Source organism: Macrobrachium nipponense, chromosome 15, assembly GCF_015104395.2.
Source record: "Macrobrachium nipponense isolate FS-2020 chromosome 15, ASM1510439v2, whole genome shotgun sequence".
Lineage (NCBI taxonomy): Eukaryota > Metazoa > Arthropoda > Malacostraca > Decapoda > Palaemonidae > Macrobrachium > Macrobrachium nipponense.
Genome location: NC_087208.1, coordinates 83737458 through 83751654, shown reverse-complemented (window position 1 = coordinate 83751654; position 14197 = coordinate 83737458). Strand labels below are relative to the sequence as shown.

The following is a 14197-nucleotide window of genomic DNA, read 5'->3' as shown; positions in this document are numbered from 1 at the left end:
TGTACAGTTATCTTCTTATCTCCAGATTGTGCTGGTGATAAAAAATGATACAAAACCTGAGCCTTTTATTTCCCCTTAGGTGACCTTGAAGCCTTCCTAGCCTTCAAGATAAGTTGTCGCAAAATAACAATAGATGCCGCATATGAACCCGTTTTAATGCAAATGGAATTATTATTATTTATTATTATTATTATTATTATTATTATTATTATTATTATTATTATTATTACTGAAAGTCAAATAAAGGAAAGTACAAACTTTATTATGTTCGTTGTTGTTATTGATGCTGATGGTGTTGATATAAGTATCATTATTATTGAAAAAGATATATTCAGTTTGACCAAATCCATGTTTTTGACATGAATCCCCCATTTGGCGTTTGAAAGTCAACTTGACTACAGAAGAAAAGTCAGTAATAAGAAGAATAGAGAAAATTCTATACAAAATAAACGGGGCTGAAATAGCCATTATTTTCAATAAAACCTGTATTAATGAAGGTCTTCTTCCCGCATAATCATGGTTGTTATTATTATTGTTAGTAGTAATGCAAGAGACAGTAAGGCTTCTACAACTATTACTACTACGATTATTATTATTGTTAGTACGATTATTATTATTATTATTATTGTTAGTACGATTATTATTATTGTTAGTAATAAAGCAAGAGACAGTAAGGGTTCTACAACTATTACTACTACGATTACAGGCCAAGGAGGGAGAGGGCGCCTACTTCGACGACTACTGCAACTGGCAGTGGATCGAGGAGTTCCGGCAGTACGTGTTCGAGTCGCCCGCAGCCTCGCTGGCCTCTCAGTTCATGAGGTCAAACGAAGTGTCCTTCTACCACGAGCACGTCCTCAACAAGGAACCGGGCACAAATAAGAGGACCCCTTGGCATCACGACCAGGCCTATTACCCCATCGATGGGCATAAGGTCAGGCAACGTCTCTTGATAAGAGGTGTGGCGAATGATGTTTAGATTAAATTTTGTTAGTCTCATCATAGTGTGTTTATGTAGAGGTTGATGAAATAGACAGGGCCCCGCCTGCCCTCATTGGTCAACTCAGCTGTGAATGGGTAACTACATACCAGCATCAGCTGAAGGTCAAATTGAGAGCAAGGGGTTAGCAACCTCATCCCAGAAACCCAGCCGAGAACCAAAAAAAGAAATGAAATGGCTTGCGTTGTTTGGGGCCTTCAGGGTGTCACCCTCCTCCCAAGTGTAATTTACTTAATTGATTGGAATGCAGCTGCTTGTAGGCCCTGGGTACCCTCAGGTCGCCTCTTACCGGGCAGTGACCTTAGAAACAATGTTATTAGACTCCGGCTGAGTCAGAGTCTCTTAAACCATGGCTTGGCGCTCTCTCTCTCTCTCTCTCTCTCTCTCTCCTCACTTACTCTCTCTTCTCTCTCTCTTCAGCTGAAAACGTTTAGGGTAGAGTCAACAAGCCCACGGGGCTCCAAACGAAAATCAGCTTGCTGAGGCAGACAACTTTCAGGAACAGGTGATAAATAAGTAGATCTGAGGACTAGAGCATTTATCAGGAATGAATTTGCTCCTTGCTCAAATATTTGGAGATCGGGAGATTCCACAACGGCACTAGGCAAACTATTCCACATTTTAGTTATATGTAGCCAGGTTAGGACTCGTAGCAAACCGGGTACTATTAAGCTTAATGCTAGAAAACAACACAGTTTTTGCAGCTGCAGCCTGGCCAATGTTGTGAGCAAAATAGAGCTAGGTCAGATGAAGAGTGGCGTTTTTGTAGCACATTTGATGCAACAAACACGAAAACTCAATTGTCATTTATGCCACAGGTCAACATTAAGAGCCAGGAAAATAAACTTGACTGATAACATAACTCTATCCAAGAGTCTGAGATAAGAGTCAGCAATGAAAGACTACACTGGAGAACAGCATTCCAAACAGGGAAGAATGAAAAGAGCTGAAACAATCAGGTATAATGGCTTCATCCCGAAATATTCCAAAACATTTCCACAAGATACCAGCTTTTTGGAAAACAAAGGAAACAATATTATGAATATGTCTCTCAAAAGTCAATTTCGTATCAAAATCACACCTGGAATCTTAAAAGAATCATTAACATGTAAAGCTGTATCATTTAAACGTAAATCAGGTGCAGAGAAAAAAAGTGTTCTGGATCGACTAACTATCATAGTTTGAGTTGAAAAGGATTAAGATTCATTTTCCAAAGCCTACTCCCCTCTCGAATATGTGACAGATCTATATTCAAGAATTCTGCAACTACAGACCTTAGGGACAGAAAAGAAACAGTAGCAAAGAGTAGCATCATCAGCATATGCATCCAGTTTGTTCTCCAGACCTTGCCACATGGCACTATTATAGGTAATAAATAGTAAATGCCCAAGAACACTACCTTAAGGAACAAAATAAGTGACTTCACTAAAGCTACTTTACTGGCCGTCAACACAGACCCATTGGATTCTGCCTTTGAAACTTTCACTCAAAATACTATTAAAAGTTTAACCAATTCCCATGATTCACATGGTCAAAAGCTATGCTAAAATGTAGACCGATCATGTGTGCATCTGCATTTTATCAGGAACACTCTGCAAGATGGTAGGTTTTGACAAGAGTGCATCACAAATACCAAGTCCTTTACAAAACCCAAACTTTAATACTGGTAACAAGTTATTTATTTTTCTTTTTACTTCAGCCTGTCAGTGGGGTCAGTCGTCTTTTCCAATCTTCTCCGTCTTCAAATATTCAATATCTTTTAAGTTCGTCAATTGCTGGCATGTTATTATTCTTTGCTAGGATCTCCTCCACTTCATCATTCCAGCACTGACTTCTCGATCTCCTTTCTTCAGGTATTCAATTCCATCTTCTCTTTGCAATACTATTTTTATCTATTCTCATCAGATGACCCAGCCATCTCAGCTGTCCCTTCTCAATCTTGTTCATCACAGTTGCCACTCCTGCTCTTCTCTAAAATTCCCATTTCTCATTCTCTCTTCTTGTTTTGTTTATTTTTGTTCTCGGTACATAGCTACGCATCTTTCATCATTGGATAAAGGGCTCCAGAGCATCTGTTATACTTCTTTATTCTTTTAGTAATTTCCTCTCTGTTTTAATCGACCTCATCTGTAAACAAACATCCTAGATATTCGAATGTGTGGTGTACGTTTATTGGTGCTTGAGGTTGTTTCCTGACTGTTAATATTTCTGTTTTTTTTATTCATTCTTAGTCCTGCTTCTATTAAACAATCATTTGAGCATACCAATGCTCCTTCTAATTCCTCTTGGTCATATGTCCAGAAAGCTATATCATCTGCAAAAGGATAATGTTTCCTGTAATGTTATTTCTTTCTTTCAAGTCCTTTATAACTTTGTCAATGTGAGTGGTTCGTATATGTGCTCTTTTTGCAGCCACCCCAGTCTACCATCCAGTCCATACACTCTCCAAAAAATCTCCATAATTTGTTTCTAGATACTGAGTCAAATGCTTTTTCTAGGTCAATAAAAGCTATATACAGTAACCTAAGATATTCACATTATTTTTCGATGACAAGTCTCAGGAAGAATATGAGATCTGATGTTATTATCTTCAACAAGCCTAAAAAGATGCTTAGAGGGCAGTTTCTAAATTCGACCTATATTCAGATGGGTATGAGGTATTAAATAGTCCATTAGGTAATGTAGCAATGTTTCCTTTCCTGCAAACGCAAGGAAAACTTACAAACCTAACTAAGCTTTTAAAACTAGTAGTAATCCTAGGAACAATAAAGTCAGCAATCTTTCTTAAAAAGGGTCTAAGCTCCCAAAACTGTTAAAGCCCAGAAGCAAAGTTTGACTTCTCTGGACCGGAAAGGCCACTGAACAAAACTTTGACTGAGGCAACATCACGGACTCACCACACTGCTTCCTCACAAAGACTTGAATCAAAAGTTCTGTCTTCTGTTTGGCAGATGCATCACCTACTGTAAGGGGAGGCATGCTTGAATCACCTCCAAAGAGTAGTGGCTTAAGCGTAAACCACCATTTACGGACATCACTGCTGGAGTGCAAGATCTATTTCAAACACACCCCCCCCCAAAAAAAAAAAAAAAAAAAATTATAGGTTCTCTCAGCTCTCCCATAGATCACCTGAGCTTGACCTCTAAGCTCATGGAATTACTCCACAAAAAGTCCAACTGATTATTCCTCTGTAAACGATCAGCTTCCTGTGCTTCCTGGTACGCAAAATAAAATACACCATTAAACTATGGCTTACCTTTAAAACAAAACTTCAGAGTTTTAGAAGGAATTCCCCTGTCGATAATTGGTGCTAGGGTGGTTATTTAAACACTCAATAACATTTTGACTTTTAAGAATATCATTCCACCAGAGCTCAATCAGATCACAGAGTATACCTTTCTTGAAAAACTAAGAGCAGGAACAACCTGATCCATCTGAACGAAGATAAGATGAACCCACTGGCAAACCAACTCCACAAGATACAATCCCTATAACATATGTGAATACAAAACCAAGGTAGTCTCTATATTAATGCAAGGGTTCATTATAAAGTGTTCACAACCAGAAATATTGGAGAAGTCTAAAGTAGCAACACTATGATTATCTGTGGCAGTAATTGGGTTCAGCCAGCCATTGTGATGAGCATTGTATTTAACAATGAAAAAGGAGCAAAACTTGAACTGCTGCACTTTTGGTAAGCAAGCAGCCATGAAGAGTCATCTAAATCTGGGTTCATACAGCTAGCAAATAAATAAGGTTTATTTGTCTTCCACAGACTTAACCACTTATGTTTCGTGACATCCACACCCATGCAGAGGCTTATGAGAGGCGGGGAAACTTGCTTTAATTTATAGAGCCATTCCACTGGCCCCTTAGAATGGTATTATGCTTGTGTTAAATGGGCTTCTTAAACTCTGGAATCATCAGTTCTGAAATATATTGCAACTAAGGCACAAGAGTTTCAAAACAAAAGAGGATATCAAAGTAAACAGCAGCAACATACAAGTCCTTTTCATTCTTAAATGATCCATGGGAATAGCTTCATAAAATATGACATTTCCATGATTGATGCTGTGGTCCAGAATTAAGTTTGATATCACCAGAAAGAAATAACAATAGGTAAAACAAGCCAATGAAAAGACAAAATTACCGCTGGAATGAAACTGGTTGACTGGGAGGAGCGGGCACACCCAACAAGGACAAATACGCCTCTTGTTTTGCCAGGCACTGAAAGGTGGAAGGACAGTAGTGGTGGTTTTGAAAATGAATTTATGGATAAAGATGAAGAAAAAATGACAAGGGTAAGGCATCTCTTGCTAAACCACCTGGCATCCTTGACCGTTCTACAAAGCCTCCCGTGCAAACAATTTGCAAAACAAGAAGAAGATAGAACCCTAATCCAAAACAGTAGAAGACCCCAGTACAAAGGCTAAGACACCATCCAAGACTGAAGAAGTTTATTTCGCAGTGGCCTTCTCCTCAAAGAGATGATGCATACCAGGCTAGTGAATCTCCTGTGAACACCAAGAAAGGATAGATAAAAAAGAGTAAGAAGCGTATGAAGTTCAGTGTTGTCAAGTGTTTGTTAAGAGTAAAAGATATATAGTGAATATGCCAAACTATTCTAAGTTGGTTTAAGCATAGAAAAATTCTGTGACCAGAGAAGGGCCCAACAACAAACTGTACTGGGTCAGCCTTAGAAGGGCCCTTACGCCTTAGTCACTCCAGTGGTCGTACCTCAACAGGTAGTTGGTAGTTGGTGCCTTGGGTAACCTGCTACATACCTTTGCTTCCAGCTCTGCTCCTGGGGTGCATCTATCATTCAAGCATTCTTTCTTTTCGTCAGTTGTTTATTTTTTCTATGACTATACTCTGTTTTTTTTCATCTGTCCATCCGCCTGTGGTGTTTTTGTATGGTAACACTGCGTCCCGGGCTTTAGATAGTTAAGCTATGTGTAAGTTTTAGGTAAATAAAAGGATATCTGGGTGCATATTTGCAACTGAAAAGTGCTTTAATAATTTATTTACTGTATGCGAAGTACACTGTTAATATTCGAAATAGGATGTTATTATAATCGTTGAATGTAAGCTGAATTTAACTATCTAAAGCCCGGGACGCAGTGTTACCATACAAAAACACCACAGGCAGATGGACAAATGGAAAAAAGCAGAGTATAGTGACACATTCAGGTTAGTTGTTGTTAATAGTTTTTAACTACACCTTAGTTTCATTTTATAGTTATTTGGTATTTGTTATTATAAGCTGAGATAGGTTTATTCCAGTTTCATATTTCATCAATATAATAACAATAATTAATAGTAATAATAACTATTGCTCCAGGTGTGTTCACTGTGGATGCCGGTCGACCCCATACCGAGAGAAACTTGTGTCCAGTTTGTCGCAGGTTCACACATTTGGCCGAAGTGGTTCCACCCGAAGAAGTTCGCCTCCGAAAATAACTACCCCCTGAGGACAGGTGAAGACGGTATTAGCAGCAGTCACAGCCGCACTTACTACGACGTTCCCGACCACGAGATAGAGTCAGGGAAGTGGCCCATCTTGCATTGGGAATGCGAGGTAGGAGCTCTCATTTCCATATTACCGAGTATTGACATAGATTTTGCTCGTAACTGTGACAGAATAGAAATAAGTGTCTATTAAATTTGGTTAGGGTTGTATTCTTTGCAATGACCATTTGGTCGTCGTCAACCGCACCAATGGCAGTCCTGCTTTTTGCTTGACACTCAGCTCCTTCGGGCTATTGTCAACTGGTGGCTGTTCACCATGTTGAAATTTATGATGATCTGTCATCCTATTGCATCTTGCTGGCAAAAATTGCATCAAGTAACTCATATTTTTCTATATTGGTAACCAAATTAACGTCTTGTCTGTCTCGAATATATATATATATATATATATATATATATATATATATATATATATATATATATATACATAACCTGATTTTCGGTCATTTACAGGTTCGGGATATGAATGAAAACGCGAGAGTGAAGTAATAAATGGACATGCATGCGATGTAGGACATACAGAAATAATAATTGAGGGAAAGTTTGACACAAGTGTATTCTTTTTAGCTACACAGGTGGCCTTTACTCGTTATTGTTATGTTAACTATACTAGCGCACATCCGGTCGGAATTTGGGACTCTTGTGGGCACCCCGACTGCACTGAGTGCCGGGCACTCGTGACTGACCCAGTCTGCTCGATACGGGAGCAGATAACGAACCGATTTGACTGCTTGGGGCGGCCTGTTTCAAATGCACTTCACGTGTCATCGTTATGCCAGTAGCTGACTGGTTATTCTGGCCCCATAGACACAGGGAGCCAATCTGGAAGAGCCATAAAGATGCGTTTTGTTGGGCAATATTTTGAATTACCCAAGCCCCGCCAGCTAACAAACTGTGCGTTGCACATACAAAAAGTTCAATATTTATATATATATATATATATATATATATATATATATATATAGTATATATGTGTGTGTGTGTGTGTGTATGTGTGTGTGTGTCGTGTGTGTGTATAATATATATATATGTGTGTGTGTGTGTGTGTATTTTAATGATCTGCTCGTTCCCTTCTTGAAAATGTATTCTAACACTCTTAAAAATGGCCTGGACTGGAGGGACGAGAATTATCACAAAGTCTATGGCAGGGGGCCATTATTACTGAAAAAGGAGGAGCATGAACTCTGGACTTTAGTTTTAAATAAACTATATTTACATTAAGTTGTGGGTAGGTCCTGGAATTAATGAAGTGGTTGATTGCTGGTCCACGGGAAACACGTGACTGGAAAATGAGCCAGACAAATAGATCAGGATTTGCGCAAAGCGGGTTATTTCAATGCAAGCAGTATTTCCAAAGGGTTCCCAATTATCTCCCACAATCAAGCACGGTATTTGTCTGCAAAGAGATTGTATTCTAGTATCAGTAGTAAGGCGAGGAATACCATGATTTTTCCAAATTTCCTTGAAGTTGGAGCACAAGGCTTTGTAGTTACAAGCGTATCCAAAAAAAAGAGCAAAGAATTTGAAGTTGCGAGGGAATTGTGGCTATTACAATTTCACATCTATCTAGTAAAAATGACCAGTAGATTCTATATGTATGTAATATATATATATATATATATATATATATAGATATAGTATATATATATATATATATATTACCAGATACATACTATGTAATTGTAATAGCCATAATGCCCTATTAACTTATCGAATTCTTCTAACTTTTTTGGATTCGCTTGTCACTACAAAGACTTAAGATCCAAGTGGAAGATATATGAAGAAACTATGATGTCCGGTAGTGGTGAACGAACCCAGGTCCCATAATCACAAAGAGGTCACGTTGCCGACCTGACCACGAGAAGGATAAAAGTTTACTGCCTCTCATACATACATATACCTGTCGTTCTTCAGATATACTTATTAGAGCTTGAATAGACCCATTCTCACCTTGCATAGTATAGCCAAGTGGGCAATCGTTTTTATTGCCTTTTCAGCATATATATATATATATTATATATATATATATGTGTGTGTGTATATATTTATAATATATGTATGTATGTATATATACATACATAAATATGTAAGTATATATATATTATATATATATATATATATTAATTATATATATATATATATATCATATATATAATATAATATATATAATATATATAGATGTTTGTGTGTGCATGTTGATGCGTAATAGTCCCTGTTATTCACAATTCCCATACTAGGTAAAGATTTACTGACATTACTTAATAAATAAATCTTTACCTAGTCTGGGAATTGTGAATAACAGAGCATCTTACACATACACATATGCACACACAAACATACACGTATATACTTATACATTTATGAATATATAGCATATACTTCTATATTTATAAGAGAACAGTGGAAACAGACTGGTAGGTACATCAAAACTTCAATTATTTGTGCCGACGTTCGATGACAAGTATAATTTTCAATGCGGTAATAAAAGAATAAATATTGTAGATTATAAATACAAATAAATTATACAATAATCTCTTTAAAGCCAAATGTATACCTACCAGTCTGTTTCCACTGCCCTCTTATCTTCATATGTCTCACTGGTTAGCTGGCTGTCCTGCCTGTATCCTTTATGTATACGTATATATATATATATATATATATATATATATATATATATATATATATATATATATATATATATATAGTCAATAAACAGACAAGAAAAAAATATGAGTTCTTAATGCACTTTTTAGCAGTAAGGTGCAACAGGATATGAGAGTGCGGGTGACTTGCCGTGAAAGGAGAAATGAGCAAGAAGAGCAAATTAACGGTTTATTCTTATAAGAAACAAGGATTGTATTCAAATAAGTCCATTTTGCAGCCAGAGTTTTATTGAGATATAACGCAAAGACGTTCGAAAAAGCAGTTGGATGAAATGGTAAATAATAATTGAATTTTATATTGCTGTGACTGACGTCGCTAAGAGGCTAATGACTGAACCAATGTTGATGTTAGTTTATTCGATTATAAAAGAAAATTTATATATATGTATACATATATATATATATATGTGTGTGTGTGTGTGTGTATATATATTTTAGTTAGAAGTTGAAATCCTCGTGAGCCTCGCCGATCTATTTCTTTGGCCGACAGCCAGTGGGGGACAGGTACTATTGCCTAAGACACGATGCTGGTGTGTCACTAGGCCCTCTGTTTAACCCCCCAGGCAGAGGGCTGGTACTTATTCTCTCACTCACCCTAGAGTTCTCAGAGCGCTAGGTTGGCCGTCGACCGGGATTATTCAATGGCGCCATCCCCTAGCCACCGGTGAGCAGCGGGATTTGAACCCCAGTCCTCTCGACTGGTAGGAAAGAACCTTACCACTGCGCTGCGGGTAAAATATATATATATACATATATATATATATATATATATTATATATACTATATATATATATATATATATATATATATATATATATATATATATAGTGATATATAATATATATATATATATATATATATATATATATATATATAGATAGATAGATAGATAGATAGATAGACAGATATGTATATATATAATATATATATATATATATATATATATATATATATATATATATATATATGCTTAAAAATCACAGTAGATGCACGTGACTTCATAAATAAGCGAATTCCACAGGAAAATGATAGTCAGAAATCCAAGCGCTTTCGTCTTTACCCAGACATTGTGTGATAAAGTCTATTACGGACAAACCGGTAAATCTCTTTCACAACGTCTCAAACAGCATCAGTATTCTGTGAGAACTGGGCAAATATCAATTGCATTATTCGTACATATGAGAGATTTAGACCATCCTATTAACTGGAGTCAAGCAAGAGCCTTAATCCCATGGAATGACACAGTTAAAAAGGAATATCATTGAATCTTGTTTCATCAAGTCAAATAATAGAAATGATCTAAATTTAAGTCTTGGTTTATTTAAACTTGATGCTTTCATAACGAAAAAAGTTGTAGATAAATATAAGCAACAAAATTAATATATTCAGTTTTTACATGTTTTGGACTGTAAAGGTACTTTGTAATTTCGGTTAGGGTCAATCTGTTTAGGTTTGTGACCGTGTGATATCCGATAATCCTGGATTATCTCTTTTAATTTTTAACCCTTTTGACAATTAACCATCTGGTATTCTTGATCTTGTGTTGTACCTGAGACCTTTCTCTCCAATTGTACCTCATTAACTCCTTGACAATGTCTGAGTAAAGACGAAAGCGCTTGGATTTCTGACTATCATTTTCCTGTGGAATTCGCTATATATATATATATATATATATATATATATATATATATATATATATATATACATATATACTATTACTATTATTATTAAGAAGATGAATCCTATTCGTATAGAGCAAGTCTACAGCAGCCATTGACTTGAAATTCAAGTTTCCAGTGAAATACAGAAAGAATAGGTCACTTAGAAAGCAAAATATAATTGACAATTCAATAAATAAGCATATGTAAATGTCAGTATACTATGAAATACAAGGAATAATGCTTCAAGGTGGTAATGCATTCTGGTATTCCAGTAAACGAAGGACAATTGACCTAAAAATGTTGTATTGATTTTGTCAGTTATAAATATAAGGCCAACCGTAATACCTAACGTTCGTGCGGCATTTACCGACATTTCTTATATGTTGTAGTATGTAGTTTGTGTTTCTTTCCTCTGTAATTCAACAGTTGGAGGCAGAGGCGTAACTAGGGTTCTGGCGCCCAGGGCAAGCACAGAGAATGGCGCCCTTTGTCATGGAATAAATCTTAAGGATTCTGGATCTGTACCACAATGATTCAGTTGACAACATGAATAACAAGCTATCATTATTTACTGCTAGAAGGTATACTGAGTTTACTGGTGCGAGTTAACATTATTTATTATCAGAAGGTATAATCATGGAGTTTAGTCTTACCAACATTACTGAGGGAGATGAAAATGTTTTACCAAAACTATTCTGCACACAAAAAATAAATAAATAAAATAAGGGATGTATTTAAAAAAAATCACTCAAAAAGCAATGCATAATCCTGAAGTTCTGAACTGAAAAACCGTGGAAATTAGCATTGATAAAATCAGGTTTATATCAAATTTTTAAATGCACCAAACTTCACAGTGATGCAAACTCGTTACTTAAAGTACTGGAGTTTAGTGATACCAACATTATTGAGGGGGATACAAATATTTTACTAACACTATTCTGCACAAAAATATTTGATTGGTCATTCTCTAATAGCCCTTACCAATCAAAGAACTTTCCTTAAAACTTAATAAAAAAAAAAAAAAATAAAAGTTGATGGCAATTATATTTGGAGTCTGCGAGACTTTGCTGAAACAAAATTATCAATAACTTCATCAAAGTTATTGAGTTCTACCTCTTCACGCTCAGTACTAAGAAATGCTAGAGCAATAAGTCTATCCTGTCCCACTGAGGCTCTGAGATAAACCATAATCAATTTCAGTTTACTGAACGAACTTTCACAGCTTGCAATTGAAATTGCTACTCTGAGAATAAGTTGGATTCCTACTCTTAAGTTGGGAAAAACGTTTTCTTCACCATATTGTATAATGAATTGGATGAGCTTCTCTGGAGTGGAAATCTGAACATCCATTCTACTTGCCAAGAGTATTCTTCAGTCTACGATTTCCTCAAAAAGTTCATTACCATCCAAATCACTATTGTAGAATTCACCAACATGTAAACACAGTTTTCCTTCATTCTCTCATCATCGAGTAATCCCGAACTTTTACCTTTTTTAAGAATTTGTTCTAAGTCTAGCAGAAACCCAAACTTGTTGTCTAGATCTTCAAGTCTTGTGCTACGTTGTTTCAATTCAGTTTGCAGTCTATTATCTATTTTACCTTTCATTAGGCGCATGATCTCTTGTTTTGCACTGAGCCTACATCAGTAGCTGTTTCTCCTGGCATCCTTTTCTTTGATTTGGTCCTCAGCTCTACCGTAACATCATAATTCTCATTTAGTTCCAATGCTGCACTGACAGACTCATTACAGATTGCTTCTCTGTTTTCATAGAAATACGTTTCAAGTGCCTTTAAGTTTTTGGCAGCATTGATGGTCTTGAAAGTTAGAGTACTATCTATATTTACCAAAAGAACGACGTGAGTTCAGTCACTTGTGTGTGCGAGTGTGTGTGAAGAATACAAAAAAAAATACTAGCTACTCTTTATGATATATATATAATGCAATCTATTTTGATAATATAAGATTCCAAAAGAAAGTAAAGCAAGGAAATGAAAGGTAAGAATCCGGTGCAACCGCTGACTGGCTTCATTTCTTGTATCTACATTTTCTTTCAGATCGGTAGCCATTTCTTCCAGTAGAATAACCAAGTCATTAAAATGGTGACAAATTGGTTAAACTGCCTTTATTCTTGCACTACATCGTAACTAAATGGATCCTAGAAACTGATTTCTTTTAATGCTAGAAAAGCACACTGCAATTATTTGGCATACTCTCGAAAACTGTACATATGGTATAGTATATGAACGGTAAAAGTTAGAGTACTAACTATATTTACCAAAAGAACGACGTGAGTTCAGTCACTTGTGTGTGCGAGTGTGTGTGAAGAATACAAAAAAAATACTAGCTACTCTTTATGATATATATATATAATATATAATATATATATATATATTATATATATATATATATATATATATATATATATATATATAGAATAACCACAGATTAGAATCTAATCTCGGTATTTATTAAAAGGTAGCAATGGATCTGCGTCTAAGGCAACTGGTAACAAGCCCCTCTCTCTCTCTCTCTCTCTCTCTCTCTCTCTCTCTCTCTCTCTCTCTCTCTCTCTCCACGGCACACCTCCCCCCTCCATTATCTAAGGCCATCAAATCAGGCACGGAACTTAAAAAAATATGCATTTATTTAAAAGCAAAGTATTAGCTAAATTAACTCAGGTTCTTAACAGAATGATTAAATGAAATGTTAAACTCAGATAACCTCGGTAATTAATCAAATAACTAACATTAGTTTAGCCATAACATTAGGCATAGTCAATTTAGTCAGTACACCAATTAAGTCACCATATTCAATACCCCTTGTCTCAGATCAGTTCCCCTTTCTCCAGAACTGCCTGTTAGAAGACAGGAAAACACCCCGATAAGCATAAGATTAAAATAAAAAATCATATGAAATAGAACATCTCTGAAATAAATATTCAAATATAATCCAGCCACATCTTTGGCCAAAATAAAATATGCTTACCCATTCAACACAGTATGCACAACACTATATAACAAAGATACTATTTGAAGAAGCCATCTTGGCTTCTGCCTCTCTTGTACAGATCTCCCCTTCATGGTAATGCTACATCTCATTATGTAGGGAAAAGCTCGCACGCACGTACGAACTCACACACAATGTCCACACCCAAGAACTGCCTAGAACCAGTTACATAAGTCACCTCTGTATCAAGTGCTCATAGCAACAGGACAATGCACGCCTCTCAAAAAGACATGTCAGCATTCCTAAGCTCGTCACCTTGAGCACTCTGTCTCTAAGGGAAGTTAAATGATGACTCCACATTCCAAGAAATGTCACAGTACATCAAATTACAACGAT

General features: G+C 36.2%; 1 protein-coding gene across 1 annotated transcript in view; it reads left to right on the top strand.

The window, feature by feature from the left end:
* Nucleotides 1-14197, top strand: part of LOC135195090 (probable phytanoyl-CoA dioxygenase) — a 68321-nt gene that overhangs the window by 16144 nt on the left and 37980 nt on the right. The window contains exons 3-4 of the mRNA XM_064221468.1: nucleotides 707-934; nucleotides 6342-6578. Coding sequence (XP_064077538.1) covers nucleotides 707-934; nucleotides 6342-6578 — 465 coding nt within the window. The remainder of the gene's footprint in view (nucleotides 1-706; nucleotides 935-6341; nucleotides 6579-14197) is intronic.